General features: G+C 39.0%; 1 protein-coding gene across 5 annotated transcripts; it reads right to left on the bottom strand.

The window, feature by feature from the left end:
- Window positions 1-1,817: 1,817 nt before the first annotated feature.
- Window positions 1,818-18,939, bottom strand: anln2 (anillin, actin binding protein 2). 5 transcript variants are annotated; one of them, XM_073471370.1, is made up of 24 exons: window positions 18,841-18,939; window positions 18,055-18,149; window positions 17,759-17,926; window positions 17,215-17,310; window positions 16,028-16,212; window positions 15,614-15,700; window positions 15,222-15,311; window positions 14,403-14,490; window positions 12,684-14,027; window positions 12,020-12,351; window positions 11,796-11,890; window positions 11,128-11,257; window positions 10,665-10,800; window positions 10,111-10,299; window positions 9,850-9,976; window positions 8,987-9,035; window positions 8,496-8,549; window positions 8,380-8,412; window positions 8,264-8,285; window positions 7,918-8,024; window positions 6,066-6,152; window positions 5,629-5,736; window positions 5,392-5,540; window positions 1,818-2,989 (listed from the first exon to the last, which is right to left on the bottom strand). In XM_073471370.1, the coding sequence occupies exons 2-24, from the start codon at window positions 18,146-18,148 to the stop codon at window positions 2,836-2,838; spliced, it is 3,924 nt and encodes a 1,307-aa protein (XP_073327471.1). In that variant the 5' UTR covers window position 18,149; window positions 18,841-18,939; the 3' UTR covers window positions 1,818-2,835. The 5 variants fall into 5 exon arrangements, with proteins under 5 accessions (XP_073327471.1, XP_073327475.1, XP_073327474.1 ...); XM_073471374.1 differs by having other exon boundaries at window positions 12,684-13,991; XM_073471373.1 differs by having other exon boundaries at window positions 14,403-14,487.
- Window positions 18,940-21,701: the final 2,762 nt, after the last annotated feature.

The following is a 21,701-nucleotide window of genomic DNA, read 5'->3' as shown; positions in this document are numbered from 1 at the left end:
ACTTTGCAATAAATGTCAAAATATGGACCTGAATCAATCGACAGCACTACTGAACACCCACATACATTGTATTTCAGCTGGAAAAGTGATTTTGGGGTTTCGTTTTTCTTTAAGTTTCTGTCAACAGTAGTATGCTAACTTATGTTAGCCTCAAAGGCTAAAACGTTTACTGTTGTAATATGTGAATGTTGTAATATGCCATGGTTCGGTTCAGAAAGCACAGATGTAGTCATCCAGATTTTACATCGTAAGTATGAAATATTTTTATGATTATCGGGGCGGCCCCCATGAGTCTGTGAGCAGTTCAGGAGGCTTAAGACTGGATCTATAACCCCCCCCCACACACACAGAACTGCACTACTGTATGTGAAATTAACTGTGGATGGTGACCTGCTGACCTTTCCTCTAGCGTCACCAGTAGACCAAAAAGTTCAATTGTACATAAGAAGACGCAATAAAATCTTATTGCCAAGAAATAGGTTCCATTTACACAAATGTTCATGTTTTGATAAGTTTTAAATGGACAGATCTTACGGCTGGGCGATATGGCCTCAAAATAATATCGCAATATTTTAAGGCTGTATTGCAATACACGATATATATCTCAATATTTTGAAATCTCCTCATAAAGCACTTCCTAGGACTGGGCAATTAAATAAAATATCACTGTGTTTTTGACCAAATATCTCAATATGAATATTGTGACAATGTTGTAGGGATGACTATTAGTACATTGATAAAATATTAACCAATGAGATTTTTAATAATTCATTATCAGTAATGTGGATATATGACTAAGTGGAACAAGTAGAACAATCTGGTAAGTTCAGAAAATGACATCACTTTACTGAAACGTCTTTAAAACCAGGAAACACTCGGGTCATATCACGATAAAACGTAATCTTAGACCATATTTAGTCTCATATGACAAAACTATATAATATCAATAAACTGCCCAGTCCTACCAGATCTGTGTATCAGTTGAGGAAAAATGCTTAAGCTTACATTTGCATTGACCTTGTGTACTGAACTTAAATCATCACCTTGTATCTGTCAAAGCTGTTGAAGGTGACAAACCTAGAGAGACTCACTTTAAAGGCCAGTGTTACCGGTTCAACACAGCTGTATGTGTGTCCTGAAAGCAGAACCCAGCGCACCTCTCCCCTTGTTGTTGTCATCACCTTGAGCTGAGTAACACCCAGCAGGACCTCCACCCAGAGGAGCTATGGAACGAACAGGAAGTCTAATTCTAGACCACTTCCTGTATGACATTCCTGACCTGAGCTGCCTTCCTGCCAGACTCTCTCAGATCTATGGTTCATCCAGTGACTGTAAATGTATATACTGGACAAGAATGTGATGAGATGGGAAGTAATTCAACCCATTAAAAGTATTTGTTAGGGAGATCTTTGCTCAAGGTAATGGTGCGTTATATGGTATATGGTTGCCTGTCGATATAACTTCTGTGAGAGTCAGAGCAAAGGATGAAGAACTTAATAAAATTATCTCATCTGTAAACATTTCTGCCTGAGTCACGGCAGAGGGATTTTCATCAGCAGTGGTGGTTGTAGTAACAAAGGAGACAACAACTCCCATGATCCCACACTACTTACATCTTATGTTGTTTTGATTGTCAGACCCCTAACAGCAGAAATCAGTTAACATGTTTTCTACTGGAAAGAAAAGTGAAATATTAAAGTGCTTATACATAATGTTGATGATGTAATATGAATTAAACATTTGAGCCTTTTTCTCAGAGCACCTGCATGCAAAATCAGTCTGACTTGGTCAAGTCAATCAATTTAAACACTTCTGTAGCCGTTTCAATCCATTTATTTTATCGTTACCTTCAATTAAGTGCATAGAATGAGAGTTCACATGAATAACATTTATAACAAAGTGACAGACTGATAGGTGGAAACACATGGAAAAGAACAGGACAGAACAGAGTACATTCATAGTAGCAGCGTCACTACAGTCCCCTCCTTTGCCTCACCAGTTCTAATTCACTGTATTACATATATAGATTAAATATGTAAATATATGAGTTTATGTATGATATGTATATGAGTGAACACTTCAGGCCATGGGAAGGAAGTGATTTGTGATGCCAAGAGGGACAGTAGGTTCTTTTCGTTGAAAAAAGATACATACAAAATACAAAAGAAAAAAAAACAGGTGCCAACTTCCACCTAGAAAGGATCAACCTGGCTCACAATGAAAAACGTATTATTTCACCAAACAAATGCAACAACTCTGACTGACAGCTCCCATTCCATCACTAGCTAGCTTTCCTTCTATATTTTAACTACTCGCAGTGCCATTTCATATATATTCTCAGCCTAGATTAGTTTAGTAGACTTAAAGATTTCCTTCTCCTTCAATATTTATTAGTGTTTCTATACAAATGTATCCATTCCAGTATTCCAGTTCAAACGACACAAAAATACAATATGAATCTAAATATATGTGTAAATTATTGTCACCTTAGCAACTGAGGTGACCAAATCATATTTGCCTACAAAGGCTAAAGCAGCTGATTGCCACAAAAAAACAAGTCAAAATAAAACCTGATTTCCACAAAACCAGGATAAAGACAAACTAAAAATATTCAAATGGCAACTGCAACTTAGCAAATAAAAGTGAAAACCAATAGTAATGATTGGATTCAGATTAAAAGAAACAAACAATAGTATGGAAATCAAATAGACATCTCCCAAAGATAAATCAAGATGAGATACAGAAGGTTTTGCTTTGCCAAATGTTTATAATTTGGCAGGTACATATCAGCTTTTAACTGAGATAAAGAATGTCTAAATGATGTCAGTGATGGAGTTACAGTATGCTCTCCCTCAGGTTGCCACTGCTGGATGTATCCAACTGCTCACTTTTTGATGTTCGGCTCCATGTGTGAAAGTCCAAAAGAACTTGGTTGAGTTTCTCCATCCAGTCCAACCTTTCCTGTTTGGTGTCAGCTGAAAACCAGCACCTGCACAAGAACAACATCCATCAGTTTGTGTACTGTGAACCCATGAGCATTGTAAGAACTGTTAGAGAAACCAGACCAAGTGGCAACCTCCGGGGCTTAAAAATGAGGCAGATGCATGAGTACCAAAAACTGCAAATCCTTGTTTGGCCACTGGAGGCTGGCTCCAAAAGTGAGTTAATCCCCATAAGAGCCCGTGTTAAATATCCAACTTTACAGCAGAAATAAACATGTTTACAGCCTGTACAAAATTTCAGTCTCCTGCTCATGACACCAGTACGGGGGCTGAATATTTACATAACCCACTCCTTTAAAATATATCAAGGCTTAAAGTTATGTGTATTTAGGGGCATGTCTGCTTTGAGTGACAGCTAGCCTTGAGCCGTCTGCTCGGCTTCACCAGAGCTAATTCCAGGCGCTGATCTTCATCTCTCTGCTGTGTGATGTTTATGTCTTTTGGATACATTTTAATGTAAATATCAGACAAATAAAATAGTTTTCTGTGCAGTTACTTGGAGTAACAGACCGTAGCGGAGGGACAGACGTCTGTGTTTTGGATTAACGAGCGACCCTGTTAATATTAACTGGCAGACAGCAGTTAGAGTTGGTGATCTCTGGAGAAGACAGCTGCAAGCAGAGCCTGGAGCTTCTGGAGGAAAACACCAGCAGTCGAGAGGAGCACAGTTTGTTTTTTCAACTTTTGGGATAAAAGTGGATTTATCTTCACTCTTGCTTCTCAGCCTGTCCACAGCAACCAGCTGTGCAAGTGCAAAAAATCCACGGTAATGTACTGTAATTCTCTCATATTTGACTGCTGAATGGAAAGGAAATGTACTTTACTTCGTGAATGCACAGAAGAGATGGGGAAAAGAAAACACACTGAAGGATAACAGAATCAAACAGAGTATCTGGTAAGTGCTAACTCTGGTCAGAACTAATGTTAAACTGAACACAAACACAGACACACACACCCTTGGTGCCGGTTGTTACTCGTCATTTTGGGGCTAATGTACAGTTAGATATTTTGTCTGTATGGGGCGAATAAACAAGTGGACAAAATCACAAGAATAATGTAAGCAAAATTTGCCTATCTTTATGTGTGTGAACAAAGATAGCTTGTAAGCCTTAGCTAGCTCAGTAGCCTCCAGCTAGGTGGGTTTGTTTAACTATCGAAGGCGATGGTGAAAGCCAGAACCACCCACTTTGAGTTTCATTCTGGCTCGTCAGAAAGCTATGGAGGCACAGTCATTCTGTCCACCATTTTAACAGTCAATGATGCAGACTTGTCTGTAATAGGTGCTACTGTAAACTGTGTAAATTCACAGATGAGGACTATTGTTTTTTCTACTTGTTCTTCAAAATTAAGACCACATCCATTGGCACACGATGTAAAAGGCACTTGAAAAGAGTGTAAAGGCTATGTCTTTTTCCTAATGGTGACTTCTCTGTTTCAAAAATACATTTGGGGACACATCCAAATCACTGATGTCACAGAAGGCGTTTCCCATCAGCTGTCAAAAGTAAAACACCCTCCGTGACATCACTAGTGAGCTGCACCTAGAAGAGCAACATGCTTCATTCTTACTGTAAACAAAAGTGACAGTTATACTTAAACAGGTTTTCAGAACAAATTAAGCATTATATTGGTCAAAATGTGCAACCTCAAAAATGATCAAAAGCAGTCATAGACTTTGAGCCTTGAAGGAACAGTTCACCCTCAAATAACAATTCAGAATCTACTCAGCCCCATGCTGAGGAAGTTCAGTTAAGTTATGTAGTCCACAAAATATTTCTAGAGCTTCACAGAAAAACAGTGAGCAGCAGTCTCCTTAACAACTGAAGTTGATGTGTACTTGTTAAATTATTTACACCCTTTTTCAAGCTGAAATCTTGACTGTCGCTGCCGAGCTAAATGCATTAGCGCGCCCCCCGGCTGAGGTTGGTGCACAAGCTCGACTGTTCGCAAGGGTGTAAATATTGTCTTTTCAGATCAATTTGGGATCTCAGGGCTTACAGATATTTGGATTATGCTGGATGAGCTGCATGGAGCCATTTGATGTTGTTTTTCCAGCTGTTTATTTACATTTTAAAACAAGTCCTCATCTGCTGCAGTTGTTTTTGAGAATGCAGCACCTCTGTTTTGCTGTGAAGCTCCAGAAATGTTTTGTGGACTATAAACTTCACCTGACTTTCCATTAACATGAGGGTGAGTAGATAATGACTGAATTTTTTTTTGGTGAACTTAGCCTTTTAAAAGGAACAGTGGAAAATGGGTTGATTATAATCCAAGGACACAAGAAACAAAGATCTGTATTGAAGCACTCAACTAAACCGAAAAGAAATGTAGTGTATTTACTATCCACTACCACATTTTCCAGGGTGTTTGAGTTTAGATGCAATCTTACTTGGACAAGGCTTCCTGGCTGTCATCCTTCTGCTGCTGTGTGATGTTGCTCACCAGCTCAAAGGTGAAAGGTCGAGCACAGGAGTCCCTCTTCACAGGCCTGACAGACTGACTGAGGGAACTGGACAGAGAAATGCTGCCCTCTGCCTGCTGGGAGGTTTAAACAGAAAACAGAATTTAAATCAATGAAGTGACACAGCGACTTTGTCTGCCGGTCAGTCTGTTGGTCTATTCATACCTTAGTTTCTTTGTCATTGGGATGGTTCCAGTAGTACATGTTACATTCCTCCAGAACAAAGTATCGGCGATGCCACACCCCATATCCACTGATCAACTCAAACATTGTCTGGGAACAAGAGTAAGAGTGAATTTACTGCAGCAAATCTTTAGGCTGTTTTTTTAACATTTAAAAAAAACGTCTGTTTTGATTATTGGAAGTCTGTTATACTTCGGATTTAGCAAAAACAGGAGCTACATTCCCACTTGGGTGTGAATCTGCCTCTTCTCAGTGTGTTTAAGATACAGATTCTTGCTAAAACAATTACAACAAAACTGAATTCTCATTTTTTTTACGTTTAAGTAGCAGAGTATGATACTAAATTGCTTGTTAATATAGATATGGAATGTAGCCAGAGAGTCGTGGAAAAGATAAAAAAAAACCGTCACATCACTGACCAGGAAGCCTTGGTGCTGTACATTTGAGTGACTTTCACTGTCCAGTCGCAGGTAGATGTTGCCCTCTAGAGGAGATAGAAAAGGCACCTGCAATCAGGGAGGAAGAGGGAGAGGACACACTGTAAAAACAAGTACTAAGTCAAGGACGTGTAAAGAAACAAAAAAACAATATTTGAAGAATTTCATTCCAACAAGCTCTTCATCCATTTTTGTAAAGAAAAATTCAACTTTCCTGATCAAACTGTGACCAGATGTGCTCAGAAGTGACTTTTAAGAGATTGCATTTATACCCATTAGAGTCATTACGAGTAGGTATCAGCAATGTGTGTACTGCATGTTGGAGTGAAATTCCTCTTGTACATTTCAAGAAGTTAGCACACAGACACACACACAGACACACACACACATAGACCTTCTACAGAGAGAAAACTTAATGGGTGAAATGACACACTGACTTGATTAGAAGTGTACTTTCTATGCCGTCATTTTCCTCCCAGTAATCTCATGACAGCATGTAACTCAAAATAAATGATGCAAGAATATAGCAGAAAAATATAATAACTAGCGCTGCAGCTAACAATTATTTTCATTGTGGATTAATCTGCCCATTATTTTCTCGATTAATCAAATAGTTGTTTGGCCTATGGTGAAAAAACTCAATCAGTTTTTTCCACAGCCCAAGATGACGTCCTCAAATGTTGTTTTGTCCACAACCTAAACATAACTACCATAGAGGAGGAAAAGAAACCAGAAAATATTCACATTGAAGAAGCTGGAATCAGAGTTTTGACTTCTGTTTTCATAGATAATTACTCAAACAGATTAATTGGTTACCAAAGTAATTGGTGATGAATTTCACTGACAACTAAGAGGATTTTTTTTTTTCATTTTGCTCTTAAGCACTATGTCATTTCACAGTCAAAGTATTGCAACATGATGTAAATCATCTGTGGTTTTTGAAAACACATTAAAAAAAAGAGCTTGAAAAAAATACAAGGAACTTCATTTACCACAAACATCCATCAATTAATTTGGAAGACTGAAATCATGAGTCAGAGGTTAGGTTAGCAGTGAGAGGTGAAAGGCTGACAGTGTTGTGAAAAGAGTGAAACCTTTTCCTGAAATTCATCTCCCAGCAGCCTCCTGATTTTGCCATCAAGTTTCATCTGAGTGGAGGAAGCAGGAGAGAGAGGGGGGAGGGAGGCAGAAAGGGAGGGGCAGACATGTTACATCACCAGTGAGCCCACCCATGTGTTGAAGCTTTTGACAGAATAATAAAAAAGAACAAAGGGATGTATAGCGGTGTCTTCTGTGGTTGATTGGTGCTGAAAGTAAAAAAAGCAAATGCACAGAGAGGTGCAAAACCTGGTGACAGTGGACATGCTCTTCCTTTCCTGAATGTTTCATTCTATGAATTATTACAACAAAAGGAAAAAGCTTCCTGAAAGTACAAATCAGTTGGAACTATCAAGCTTACATTTGACGTGCTTTGCGGTGCATAGCTCATCTTTTTCCAATTTTTTTTTTCTTTAGTTAACTCAGCGTTACGTCACAAGGTTTGTTGCTGGATTGGTTGTAGGTCTATCTAATTGTGTCCAAAGTCATTTTTGCTGTTGATAATGCCCCTTAGAAAATAAAAAATGAACTGAGAGGTTTCAGACAAATGTGCATTTGAGAATTGATGCCAGGCTCGTAGATTCTATTGGTTGGTTAGTCTCTAACCTTTTAAACTATTCAACTGACCAACAATGTTCAGAACACTTTTCATCAGTAGACACAATACTCTGGTCTGAGTAAGACAGGCGTGGATTAGGCTCTAATTTCTAAAGACAATACCATGACAGATCATTACCTTATCCAGAGGGAACTTGCTGTGTCCCAGTGAGGCCAAGGTGATCTTATGGGAACCCACCAAACAAAAGTTACTGGAGCGACGAGTGTTGACAGCTGGAGGAGCGGCTGAAGGACAGAGAAGCACAGATTGAAAACTCATAATGAACATGAACTGGTCAGCAGTAATGTACATGACCATTATGGCCACTCATAGTTTATTGGGTAAATGAAGTTTATCAGCTTTTGTATACAAAACATTTAATAGGTACCATTCTGGATTTGTTGTTGATTTGAGTCAAACAGTCAAAATAAATTAAGCTTCCTTGTACTATAACAAACACTGACCAATATACAACTCAACTTACATGTCAGACTGTGACTGGATCTCTGTTGAAAACAAAGAAAGTTTAGGGAAATTATTCTGTGAGGTGAAAAAAACACACTGTAATAGCTGGGCATGAAACAAAATCTGGATACTCACTGTGATAGTATTCAGGAGCTTTCTCGGTGTGACCTGAATATGCAAAAGCACCATGAATGAATCAGACCGTAACTGATATATACACACACGGCTCATTATTTGGCTCACCAACTTACCCGTGACTTAGTGGTGGTCCGGTCCGTGCTGCAGTTACTACCTGAAGTGTGGGACTAGAAAGCACAAAAACAGGCACATTAAAAAAATCCACATTAGATCTAACTGTACTGTGTATTCACAACTTTCTATAACTGAAAAAAGAAGAAATTATGAAACAAACTGAGCAAGAAAGTAGCCAAGCTCCTGTTAGTAAAAGAACAGCTGGGCAGCTCTCTCTCGTACAGGATGGCCACAAATCAAATTTGTTTTTACAACTAGAATGGCAGTCATAATACGACTAATACGCAGTCAAACAAAGAGTATTCCTATGGAAACCAAGTATTCGTGATGTTTTGACCTACAGTACCATTAGGCCCTGCAGTGGGTATCAGGTGGTGCCATCATAAAGCCACTGAGCCCATTTATAATAGAATTAGCAACTGACTGAGATGAATTAGACCTTCAATACATTACCAAGAACGACTTCAAAATGTCAAATGTTTTGTCTTACCAGGCTGTAGACTTCCACATCGATTTCAAAGGATGAGCGTATATCCTTCCTGACATATCAAGGAGACAAAGCAAGCAATGCATTAATCTATATACCACTGATATGATCACACTGATACTGATACAGTGACAATGCAAAAAGATTTAAGTGTCAAAAAGACTCATCGTGATCATTTAACAATGAGTAATGTTTGTGAAAAAGATTGTGTTCAAGGTTTATTATAGGAGAGGACATAAGACCTGATGTGGACAAAAGCTTGATGATGAAGAAGACAGGGTCGACTATCACTGTCCTACCTACTGTATCTTTCCTACACATGCATGTATCGTCAGTGTGTACATGTTTGTGCTGTAATGCATTTATTTTATTGTAGTTACTTATCTTGCAGCATTTCTGATTCATTTCTATTTCTAATACCATATGGTAAAGAGGTGCCAGTTTTTTGTTGCGATGAAATTTTTGTTTATGCAAAAGTAAAATAAAATATATAAGCGACTTTACAAAACGCAGTGATACATATTGCATCATATCTACCTGGTGTTAGTGTTTTAGTCATTGTGTAAGGAGTGATGTTTTCTTGTTGGGAAACAAATTGGTTAAGGTTGTCTCAATGCAACCATTCATTTACAAATGTGTTGATAAAATATAAATTGGAAATCAAGAAACACATTTGATGTATCCAGTGATGTTCATCACTGACTGAAGCTTTAAAAAAATTGATTTCATGTGCAGATAAAAAAACACCAATGTCAAATTAGAAAAACAAAGAAAGAAAAATGTAAATGCAGCAAATTTGAGCTAGAAGCAGAGCACATGACTTGTCAAACAAAGTAACCTGAACCACTTAATGAAGTGCAGCTTACAGAGTGACAGAAGTAGGGAAGGAGATGGTGTCTCCATTCTGAGCATCAGCAGCTGTGGCCAGTTGGGTGGCCACGATGTTGCAGGGCCCATAGCGGATCAGGATGAAGAAGTAGTGACTTGGACGACCTTAAACAAGTACATAGACAATTCAGTCTTTTCAAAGTGGATGTCAACCACTACATTTGTGTAAATGAACTGAATTTTGAAATAGTTTTTTATTGAAGTCATACTACATCAGTAATGTTAAAATGCTGTGCTACCTGATCGGTTGTGTGAGGAGCAGACAAATTCAACCTTGAGAGGCAGCTGGATGTTTGTGATGGCGACAGTCCCTCTGCAGGGCTGCTGGGAAACATTGTCCCTGTCCTCTCCTGCTGCCTCTCCTGACTCAGAGTTTCTCTCCTGCCTCAGCCTGGCAACTTCTGCCAGCAGGGCCATGCGTTTCTCACCTGACAAGGAAAAGTATTTCACAAGAATAATAACATCACAGAGAGGAAAACAAGACAAAACAAAACAACTAAACTACTTACTTCTTTGAGCGCAATTATTCAAGCTTTAGAACAAGATGAATGTAATATATTTCAGATGAACTAAATGTACAAATGTATGATTTTATTATTATTATTATTATTATTTTTTTTAATACCGTTGTCATTCTGTTACTTTTACTATTTTATCAACTGTATGTTAAATGTAAAACGTATCAAAAGAATGCAATTGCTGTTGAGGCAAGACAATACAGTGTAAACATGGCTTCCTATCAATGGTACACAAAGATGGGACAATTAAACCAAAGATCTTGATGTGTACATACAGGAGACCAGCAGAAGTTTCTCAGCTTCAGCCTCCTCCAGTGAGCCTCGTCCGTGCTCCTCATCAGTGCAGCAGCTCAGAGCCTGCAGAGTCTGGTTGATGATGGTCTGCAGCTTCCCTGCTTCTTCATTAAGAGCCTGGGAAAAACACAAGACGATATGCAATATTACGGGTTATTCAGTTTTAGTACTCAATTTAATTCAATCCAAGCAATTGGAGTGAGTTGGAATGAGAACAGTTAAAACACCAAAGGTAACTTTCGAGAGAATTATAGTTAATTGTTGAGTTTCATGCTGGCGCTTTGGGTTGGTGCCTCGCGTCCAACGCCAGCTCAAACTGTCAGTATTTGATGACCTGGGGATGAGACTCAACAATCAACTATATTTCTCTAGAAAGATAAATGTTGCTGATATAATGGGTTAGCCTTCTTCAGTTGAAAAAGAGTTGAAAACAGTGCTGCACACCGTGATTTTCTCCTTGGTGTTGACAGAGGGTTGAGGTTGGGACTTCACAGGAGCTCGTCTTTGAACCCCAGGAGTGACACTCTGAATTGTGGGCGGCTTAATCTGTCTTTGTGTGCGGTAGGCATCAATACTGTCAATGAGAGTACAATTTACAGACATGTGAGAGTACCATTCAACTACACAGATATGTTAACAATATACCCACATAACATATGCCCACTTAGAATTATTATTATTATTATTATTACAATAACAGTCTTTGAAGCTCCTATATTTAAAATATATTTTATTTAAAATAAAAATGATTTGAAGATAACAGTACAATCCAACATGTTCATACAATTTGATGATTGAAATATAAAGCAGCCTTTATATAACAGAAAAACACTTATGGCAACCAAAATCCTATTTATCATATCTAAATCTATACAGTGATTTAAAATCAAAGCTTTAGTTTGGCCTATGTGTCTGCTGGTCCAACATTTGATTTGCCTCTATCACAGCTTTAGTGTTCTTTTATGGCTATGACACCAGTGTGAAAACGCTAAACAGTATATATCACTGGGCCTGTAACTTCCTTAATGAGTGTTACAAAAGACAACGCTGATGATTTAAGACTGACACTTTGATAGGAGGTTACTCTAAACACAAGCTGCAGCTGTGATTACCTATACAGAGGTGCAGTTTCAGCAGGAGGGGTGGAGGTCTCTTCTGGAGTCAGGAGCAGTGATGGAGGATTGGACTCCTGGCTCACCGCCAGTCGCTATTGGTGGGATGAAGAACATTAAATAAATCCATAGAGGATCTGAATTTATAAGCTTTCCCACTTAATCTAGACAGCTCCATAATTGAACTTATGTACAAACAGCTCAAAGTTATGAACTAATCTTACCAGAGGAGTAACCACAGCCTCTACAGACTTGCTGAGGGGAGACAGGATGCCACTTGGAGGAAAAGTCAGCAGCTCATCTCCGTTGCTTTCAGGCTTCATGCTCTCATCACACTCTTCTTTGGCCTCCCGCTCTTCTTCACTTTTCTCCTTCTCAGACTCCATGTCCATCTTATCTTTGTCTCCAGGGCAAACGCCAATACCACTGTCATGGTCCTCAGTGTCTTCATCTTCCACCCTCTCTCCCTGCATCCTTCCGGCATATTCCAGCACTTCCTCAAACATCTGGTCGATGATTTCAGCGGTGTTGGTCTCATCGTGAGAGCTTAGTTCAGCTGAGGGAAGACACATTCACAAATAAAAACAACAATTTAAACAATAGATGGATGGCTGGTGAAGTCACAGAAAACTCATGAATAAATGTTAAAATGAAGAAAACCCACAACAGATAGATCCATCTTTTATCACATTCATTTCCCCAAGTGCAGTTTTTGTTTTCCTCTTGCCACCATGTGATTTAGAAAACATGTAGCTCACAGACACAGTTTACTGATGAACCAGTGATCTCTGTCTGACAAATAATTGACTTCACCCATATGTTCCCCGTCTCCTAATGTGTCCACAGGTGGCCCAGGTGCTCACACCGACGTCTTCTTACTGTTCTCACCTGACACACTTGTGTCTGCCCTGGATTCCATGGAGGTATTGGTCTCAGACAGGGTGGAGTCATTGATTAGCTCAGGCTCGAGGATAAAGGTGACTTTCTTTGAGCTCTCTCCTCCCTCGGACTTTTGAGTGTCTTTTGTCAGCCTATCTACAACACCCTGCCTTCCATCTACTGCAGCTTGCTCCATTTCCTTAATCTCCAGAAGGTGATCTGATACCTGGACTTGTGTTAAACACTGATCACCATCACTTCCATCGCTGTCTGTTGATTTAGCCAGAGTCTCTACTTTAAGTTTAGCTACATCTTCCATATTTGTTTCAAGCTCTGTATAGTCATCTTTCAGAGCCTGAGCTACATTTGTGAAAGGAGATACCTGTGTTTTCTTCGCTATGCTATTTGGACCTCTTCCGTCTGACTCTAGATCCATGTCCTCTTCTTTTATACTGACTGTCTGGACCTCCTTCGACTGTTGACATATATCATCCCTATGATTACTTGATTCAGTGTCTTTCTGGTCTTGTTTTATTGTAAAAATATGCATATCTCCTTTGAGTGCTCCCTCATAACATCCTTCACAAGACTGTACGTTGCCTTGGTCTTTGTTTGAAGTCGACTGGTCTTTCACAGAGTCATCTAAACAGCTGTCTTGCTCCAATTCATCCTCCTCAGGTCTAGGTTTCTCATCTTCCTGCATTTCAAAGGAGCCAGCAATCTCAGCAGAGACATTAGCCAAATAACATTCACCATCCCGGATGTCAGAATCTTCACTATCATCTGCAACACTGCCTCCCTTCTCGTTTTCCACTCTGGATGATTCCAACTGCCCTTCCTCCTCTTTATCACAAATATATTCCTCCTGCTCAGCCATTTTAGACTCTTCCTCAATGCACAACTTGTCTTGAGGATATCTCCAGAACTTTAACTCCTCATCTGTTGAAGGCTCAATCTCCTCTTCACTGTGTTGATAACCACCAATTTCTTCAACTTCTTCAAATGAAGACATCTCAGATGCACCCTGTTCAGTTAGTTTGGAGACCGCGCCTAGCAAGCTCTGCTCATCACCTGTAGGCAACTCTGACACATTGGGATCCTCACTAAAAGATGCTCTGGAGAAACTCTGATCCTTGCTAAAAGACAACTTCAATACAGTCGGGCTCTGTAATTGTTGGGACCTTAGCTGGTCCTCTTCATTTCCAATGGAAGCCTTGTGCTCCATCTCCTCCCTGACTTCTCCACCCTGTAGAGTACTTTGCACCTTCCTTTCCACTACCAGCTGCCCTTCATTAGAGTCTTCAAACTGTACAGATCCTGTTGGAGTTTCAGAGTCACAGGGTGCCCTTTTACCTGTTGGAAAAGTAGTCTCACATCTTAACACTAGGCTACCTATGCTTCGTACTTGATACACTTGAGAATATTATACTTAGTATTCATATCGATCTATTATAGAGAAGGTTCCAAAAGTTATTTAACATCTTCAGAGTAAAAACACAAGTTTATAAAGAAAACTAAGATAAATACTGTTACAGATGCAGAGTCTGGATTAGGAAAACAAATATTGATGGGGACACAATACTGGCCTTGCAGATCAGTTCTACTGATAGAATACTACTTCTGCTGCTACAGTCTGTCTCCTGCAATGTGCTGAATTAACTCTTTAAACTACAGAAACCAAATGTGTTCATTAATGAGGACAGGATGGGGGAAAGTCAAAAGTCTCACCTGTGCCATCTGAAGAATGCCTCTCTGCGCCTGACGCAAGTGCTTCAGTGAAGCTGCCATCTTTCATCTCAGCATCACCATCAGCCTGCTGAGTGCAAAAATATCAGCAGCAGAAAACAAAGATAAGAGCTTTATATGGTGTTTATCAATGCACTAAAAGAATAGAAAATACTGCAACTGGCAGTTATGATCTTAATGTAAGCCATTTGCCCAACATCCACAGAAACAGTGTCAGGAGCTATAGCAAACAAGCAAATAGTGTATTCAAACCCCGAAAGCCAAAATATACAAAACAGCCATTGTGATGAGTAGAGAAGAGCAATTAATGACAAGGTGTGTCATGCTGATTAGTCACATATTTACAAACCTCTCCAAGGTTACTCTATGTACAGTACATCACAGGTACTGATATAATTTAAATTTTTACACTCATCTCTGTGAAATAGTTTGTCACCTTGTCATCACCCCTATGAGAACTCAAGTGAGGCTGTTACCATTTGCTGCTGTTCATGACGTGAGAAGTGAAAAGGTAATCCTTTCTGTGAACAGCCAATATCCCCAAAACCACACCAGACATTTGTATGTGCACCATTTCAAGAGTAAACTTCCTTCCTCGAAGAGACAAACACTGGAGCCATGTGAATGGGTTATTCTGCCAACAAAGTAGTATGCTTGGATGCTGATATTTTCTTTATTGCGTTACCAAATTCAATTCTTATCCCTGCCAGAAACCAATACTGCCCATTCTATTGGCTCCAGCATTGCCTATGTGTCAAAGCACAAAAGTGGCCAGAGAGTTGTATTTGGTCACAGACTCACATCCCAGGGCTGTGTGGGAGGCCAATGAACTACCCTTCTAGACATAGGAACCCAGTCAGGAGCTGAGGGGCCAGGAGGAGTCCTTCCCTGCTAATATTACATGCTTGTGTATAAAACAGTCTCAAACAAACTGGTATAATTCCTTAAAAAACACAAAAAATACATCCGCAAACTTGTTAAAATAGGAGTTGTCGAAGAACAAAATTGCCTGCTATTCAAACCCTATAGCCATAGCCATTTGTATTAGCATCAGAGAAATTATGATAACAATCGAGAAATGCATGAGATTGTTCTGGTCTATCTGTAGAGTTTTGAGCCAAATCAACCACATTGTCACAAGACATTACTGAAGACTAAATCATTCTTGAGTGTTTGAATGATCACAAACCCACCTCAGTCAACGAAGGATCAGAGCTGCTCCTTTTCAGCCAGGCATTCTCACTGATTGGTTGCAACAGGCTTAACTCCTGCTTCCGTTCCTGATCAGTGAAACCATGTCAGATGTCAGACACAAAGAAAGTAATAGAAATCAGTTAATTAATTCAGTAATTCTTAAATGCATATAATTAAGGCTACTGCAGCTGCTATAAGCTTCAGTTTAGAATGATTTCAATCATTTTAAAGACATTGCTGAACTCATGATGAACACTCAGATATTTCAACTTTGTGTAAATCATTTATATCACTGGGGTTTTCAGTTCATTGACCATCTCACTACAAGAACTTAAGAGGTGTTGATGTTGGTGCTGATCTCAGTAATGTAGGTACTACTAATGCATTTCAGTAGTAAAAGCTTCTGAACCTACATCACGCATGCGAGAAGCCTGCTTGGAGCTGGGTGTTGTACTGTCCTGGAGTTTCTGCTGAATGCCAGATACAAAGTTGGAGCAGGTCCGAGGGCAGGGGTCGGCTGGGCTCTGTGTGGGAGCGGGGCTAGCCTGGAAGACTGGCACTTTAAACCGCTCCATTCGCTGATTAAATTCTCCCTCACCTGGAGGGAAAACATTTATAGAGATTAATTTTCAAACATAAATATAAACTGAGCCAAATTTAAATTGAACATTTCCTAATGATGTTCTCTTACAGCAGTAGGTATTTAATTAATTCCTAATTCCAATCTGACATTGCTCCAATATGCATGCTGGAGGTTTGGCAGATTTAACTCCATGCATGCCTCTAATAATCTAGAGCATCCACAGTATAACCTGAACATAAACATTTCACGTGGTGGCCTTGAACACTACAGGAAGCGCTACCTGCCGGGCACTTTTCAGGGCAACAAGAAAGGGTAGTCTTGTCCAGTGCAGTGATTCTCTCTAGAAATTAGTCAATGGCCTCACTGTAGTTTTAATTTGTGACATTTTGAGGTTTATGAAATTCTGTGGTTTTTGGGTCAGAATGGTGATACTGCATCTTTGCCATTTTTTATTTTTAGCTACAAATCACGTATGGCAAAATTATACATATATAGAATTCATATAAAATTATTACTATAAAAATATACATTCAGTAGATATACACGTAAACCTAGAGCAGCACACAAAAAAAAACTAGTTATCTCTTTTTTGAAAACGTAAAGTTTTTTTTAAACCATCTTTTGTAACAGACTTTTAATACCTTGCCAACCACAGCACTGATTTAGTTAAAGTCATGTCACATATTTGAGTCTGGTCACTGTCAGGTCTGAGCTGAGAACCAAACACCATTTTAGTCTATGCCTTCTTTAGTTTATTGTATTGACTTCTATCAATTATTGCACTACATGTTTGTACTTTGGACCTACTTTTGTATCTGTTTTGGTGTTTCCACCTTATGCATAGTCTAAATGTCTTCGTCCCTCCTACTGAATGTGTGCATCATTCATTCTTTCTGTTTTGTACAATTTCGTCCCTCTATGTAATGTGCTGAACTGAATCTAAAACTGTATTCAGCAGTGCCAAGTGACATTTATTCTCAGAGTTTTTTGAATGTGTGTGTTTATATGCATCCTTACTAAGGAGATGCTCTCTAAAGCCCTTTTCGTGGATGATGACGGATGGGCTGTGAGCCCCGGGATCAGACAGGCACCGCTGGGCCAGAGGAGCTGCTCCTAAAACAACAAACACAAACTGAAGTATTTATCTGACATCACTGTCACAACAGCGCCACACAGATTGCTCAACTCCTTGGCAATCGTTCTCATCTCGCAAGGAGATAATCCAGTTTGAATGTTGACCTTGGCTGCCATGACATACCACTACCTTCAGTGGTATCATAAATTCTACCAGCATAAACTGTAATACTCTCATGTGTCTAAATATGTACACATATACACTCAATTATCAGTTTATCGTGTCCAAACTAGTACAGTTTAATGCAACAGCCATACAACCTTCAAGTCTTTGTTGAATCAGTTTTTTTGGGAAGGTGTTGATGAAACAATACAGTTATTTCTGAAGCTTTGGTGTGTGAACAGTAGTTAGTTATGTTGCATTATACAAAGGTGTTTTTAATATTGAATCTACACTTGGGAGAACAAATTAGTCTGCAGGGGTTACCTTCTCTTCTCTGGGTAAGTTGCTGGACTCGGGATCGGACGGAGGGAACCATTGGTGTGTCTGGCTTTGTCTCTAGCTCAGCTATGCGTCCAGAGGAGGAAGGTTTAGGACTACGGTTCTCCTGACCAGCTGCCCCCAGGCGCCGCCGCTTCTGGCCATCGTTTACCTCTGAGACATCAGACAGAAAGATGCAAAAGCACGAAAGTACATTACTGCAAAGGCCGCTGTGAAAATGCAGACATACTGAAGATATACCTGTAAACATGGACATTCTCACAACACATGCACACACTAACCTGATGGTGAGAGGACATTATCTTCAGAATCTGACAGAGGTGCTCTCGGTCTCTTCAGGTGGATATTTCCACTATTTTCCTCGCCAGCTTCCATACTGAGCCACAAACACAGTGACATTACAGGTTAATGTAAGATGGCAGCTGATATTAAACTAAAACATGTCATGCACAACAGCATTAGTGCAAACAACGGTGAAGCAATGGCATTTTCCATCGCAGTGACTGTCTCATAACACCTGTTTCCTGGTAAACAACCAGATAAAATTATCATGGGCTATGAATGGAAGGAACATATTTGGCACAAACAGCTAGCAAAGGGTAGCTAGGCATTTGGCAGACAGCAGAAACTCTAATACTGGATTAAAAAGCTTCTGCCTTGTACCAAGTAAAACATGACAACGCCCAGCGCTTCAGTAACAGCCCAGATCATTTTAAAAATGAAATCGCATATTCATAAAAAGAAAGGGCTCGCTAGTCAGCTAAATCGTGTGATCGTGTTAACACTGGCAACACATAAAAACCCTGTGTTACTTCTTACTACTTCTTTTTTTAACATCGAGTATTGACAACCTGTCACTTGACAACCAGCTAAAGATACATTAGCAAGCTAATGCTAGCAACACTGTGAACTTTGACTAGCGTATTTCAAGCTAATTTAACTTAAACTGAACAGCATAACTTTAGCCTAGCTAGGAGCGAAATGCTAACTTTAGCAGGAACAGTGTCCGCGTTAACACAGTAAGCAGCGCAGCATGTATATGATAAGCAAGTCGTCTGTTTCCTTACCTGAAAATATGTCTGAATGAATCTACAGTCTGTACTAAACAGGTCAACGCTAACTGACGTTCAAACAAGAAACAACCTTCTTGTTGTTTTCTGCTTTCAATCTCCTCCTCCAACTTTGAATTTCAGCGGGTCTTGTGACGTTAGCGTAACATTCAACTGCAGTCCCGTAAATACTGTCGACGAGCGCTGATCTGGAACCAGTCAAAAAACCAGCTGGCCTGTTCTACTACAGGGCAGGCTGAAGAGGGTAAATCTGATCCCAGGTCTGTACCTCTCAGTGAGCCTATTTTACCGTATTAAACAGAGTAAATACGCAAATCAACATTCCATTACATTATCACAACAAAAAAAGAACACTGATTGTTGAGACGACAGCAAAAGCATGTCCCACAAAGAGCAGTGCTATTTCCTGTTTAAAATAATCACGGTTTCTTATCTTTGAGTCTTTTGCACAAGTGTAACATTTCTGTTGTTTGAACATGTATGTTCATAATTTATATGATTATATGTCAGCCCAGTACCCACAAAACCAGTTGTCCCAAAACAAGAGAATAACATTTGAATTTGACAAAAACCATGAAAAATCATGTAAAATGTATCGTACATATTCTAGATGAAGGAGTAGAATGTAAAACATCTTTAAAACGAAAAGCAGTGAATTTTAAACAATATTTATTCTTATTTTGCGGTAAGTCAAAATGTGTCAACACTATCAGATATTTATGAAAAAGCAATACAATCAGGCACCCACATGGTCAACTCTATTCCTGAGGACCCCCTTTCCAAACCTCCATGTTTACTAAATGCAAGGTAAACATTTTTTTATTTTTTCTTTATTCTTTTTACATATTTATTGATGTGTCTACTGTCACAACCATAACATGTCAACGCTCTTTTGTTTAGAAAGGTTTGTTTTTTTTTACATTATGACATAAATGTATGCATTTCAGGCTAGCCGGAGGCAGCTAGCAGCAGAAAGAAAACAAAATGGCTCCTGTTTACAACTCATGAGTTTCTTGGAATAAAAAAGTGTGTTTTTGTCACCACCATCGGACGTCAGCACAGTCAGATTTGCTGTCTGGTGGTGGTGACACATAGTTTGACGGTGTTGACAAAAACATCTAAATCATCCCTAAATGGTGGCTTTAATATAATTTAGGATCACAATAAACGGTAACATGGCTTGCAATGGTTCACGTTAGCCTCTTTATTTTTGAAATATACATGATTTCTCCTTTATTTTCTCCGCATACAGGCACATCTGTAGAGGGGTGTTGTCAAAGAAGAAGAAAATACCGCAAATGCAAAATGCTCAAAGTTTAAAAAGATAAACGCTCTGATAATAAAAGAGAGACACAAACTAAAAAGGCATTGGCAGAAAACTAGAATTAAAACTGGAGCCCATCTTGCAATGACATCAGATGAGCCGCAACTCTGTCAACATGTTGCCATTCCAACCCATGAGTACTCAGTAGTCAATGCAACGATATTACATGAATACTCAGTAATCAGTGCAACATTATAATATGAGTACTAGGTACTCATGGAACAAACCACGGCCATGCTCTTCTGCAACTCTCAAATTTAATCAAAGTCATATGGTGTATATGAAAATAACAATGACTGTCCAGCTTAGGATGAAAGTCCATGGTTTTGGTTGATAGTCTGGGAGGATTCAGAGGCACTCTGATAATAATAATGATGATTAAAATCCATTATGAAATCATGAATAAAATTATTACTATAAAATATACATTCAGTAGATATACACGTAAACCTAGAGCAGCACACGAAAATCTAGTTCTCTCTTTTTTGAAAAGTTTTTTTTTAACCATCTTTTGTAACAGACTTTTAATACCTTCAAGTCATGTCACATATTTGAGTCTAGTCACTCAAGTCAAAGAGTCCATATCAGAGCATCAGAGCATTCATTGATTTACCAAATGTTGTTAATATTTAAAGAAGGATAAAATGTGCCTGAAATTTTTTTATTTTTAGTAACAAATTGTTGTATAAAGTTATTAATTATTGTAACATTGACTTGAGTGGTGAAATTGTTGGAATTGTTTGTTGTAATTGGGCTTCAGTCACCACTGTCAGGTCTGAGTCAACACCGTCAGATGGACAGTTTTTTTTAATTCAATTAATCTGTTTAAAAACTATTCCTCCAGTGAAGTTTATTTGTTGAAGTAATTCTCTCTTTAAAATTAAAAATAAAAAAATAAAAAAAATCTTATTTTGTTTATTGGACAGATAGTTTTAGGCAGCATCGGTAACTTGTCAAGTTGAAGAATCTATAGTGCTCTATAACTTATTCTTCAATAGAGATGACTCAGAATTTCTCAAATATTAGGATATTTTTTGTTTCATTTCTTTAAAGCTGCTGGACTGGTTTTGGTGAAGAACTCGGGTCGGATTTTCCATGACAGTTCAAAGGATGTTACTTTTCGTCTCAGTGGCTGTCCCTGCTCAGCTAACAGAGAGCAACGGTAGCTAACGAGTAAACAAACGAGTAGGGCGGGACAAAACATATGTTCCACAGAGCCCCTTTAAGTTTTACTAACTAGCGTGCTTCTTATACAGTATGTTATCGTAAATGTAGGTTCTTCCTTGTGCACATTAGCCGCCGACACTGTCTTTCTAATGTAATCTATCTTTTTAATCATAATCTCTGCTCGCTGAAAGATTTCTATGCCACTCGTCCTCCCTGTCTTGCTCTTGTTACAGATATGTCTGGCTAAAATGTACCATCCATGTCTACAAGGTTTTGTTCCAGGGCTGGATTATTAATAACTTGTATTATGACAAATGTCAAATTGATGTTGAATAAGATTTTGTTACTTCTGGAGCAGAACCTGGAA

The sequence above is a fragment of the Pagrus major genome, chromosome 8 (assembly GCF_040436345.1).
Source record: "Pagrus major chromosome 8, Pma_NU_1.0".
NCBI classification, from domain to species: domain Eukaryota; kingdom Metazoa; phylum Chordata; class Actinopteri; order Spariformes; family Sparidae; genus Pagrus; species Pagrus major.
The sequence above is the reverse complement of the archived record's forward strand: the minus strand, read 5'-3'. Positions and strand labels throughout refer to the sequence as shown.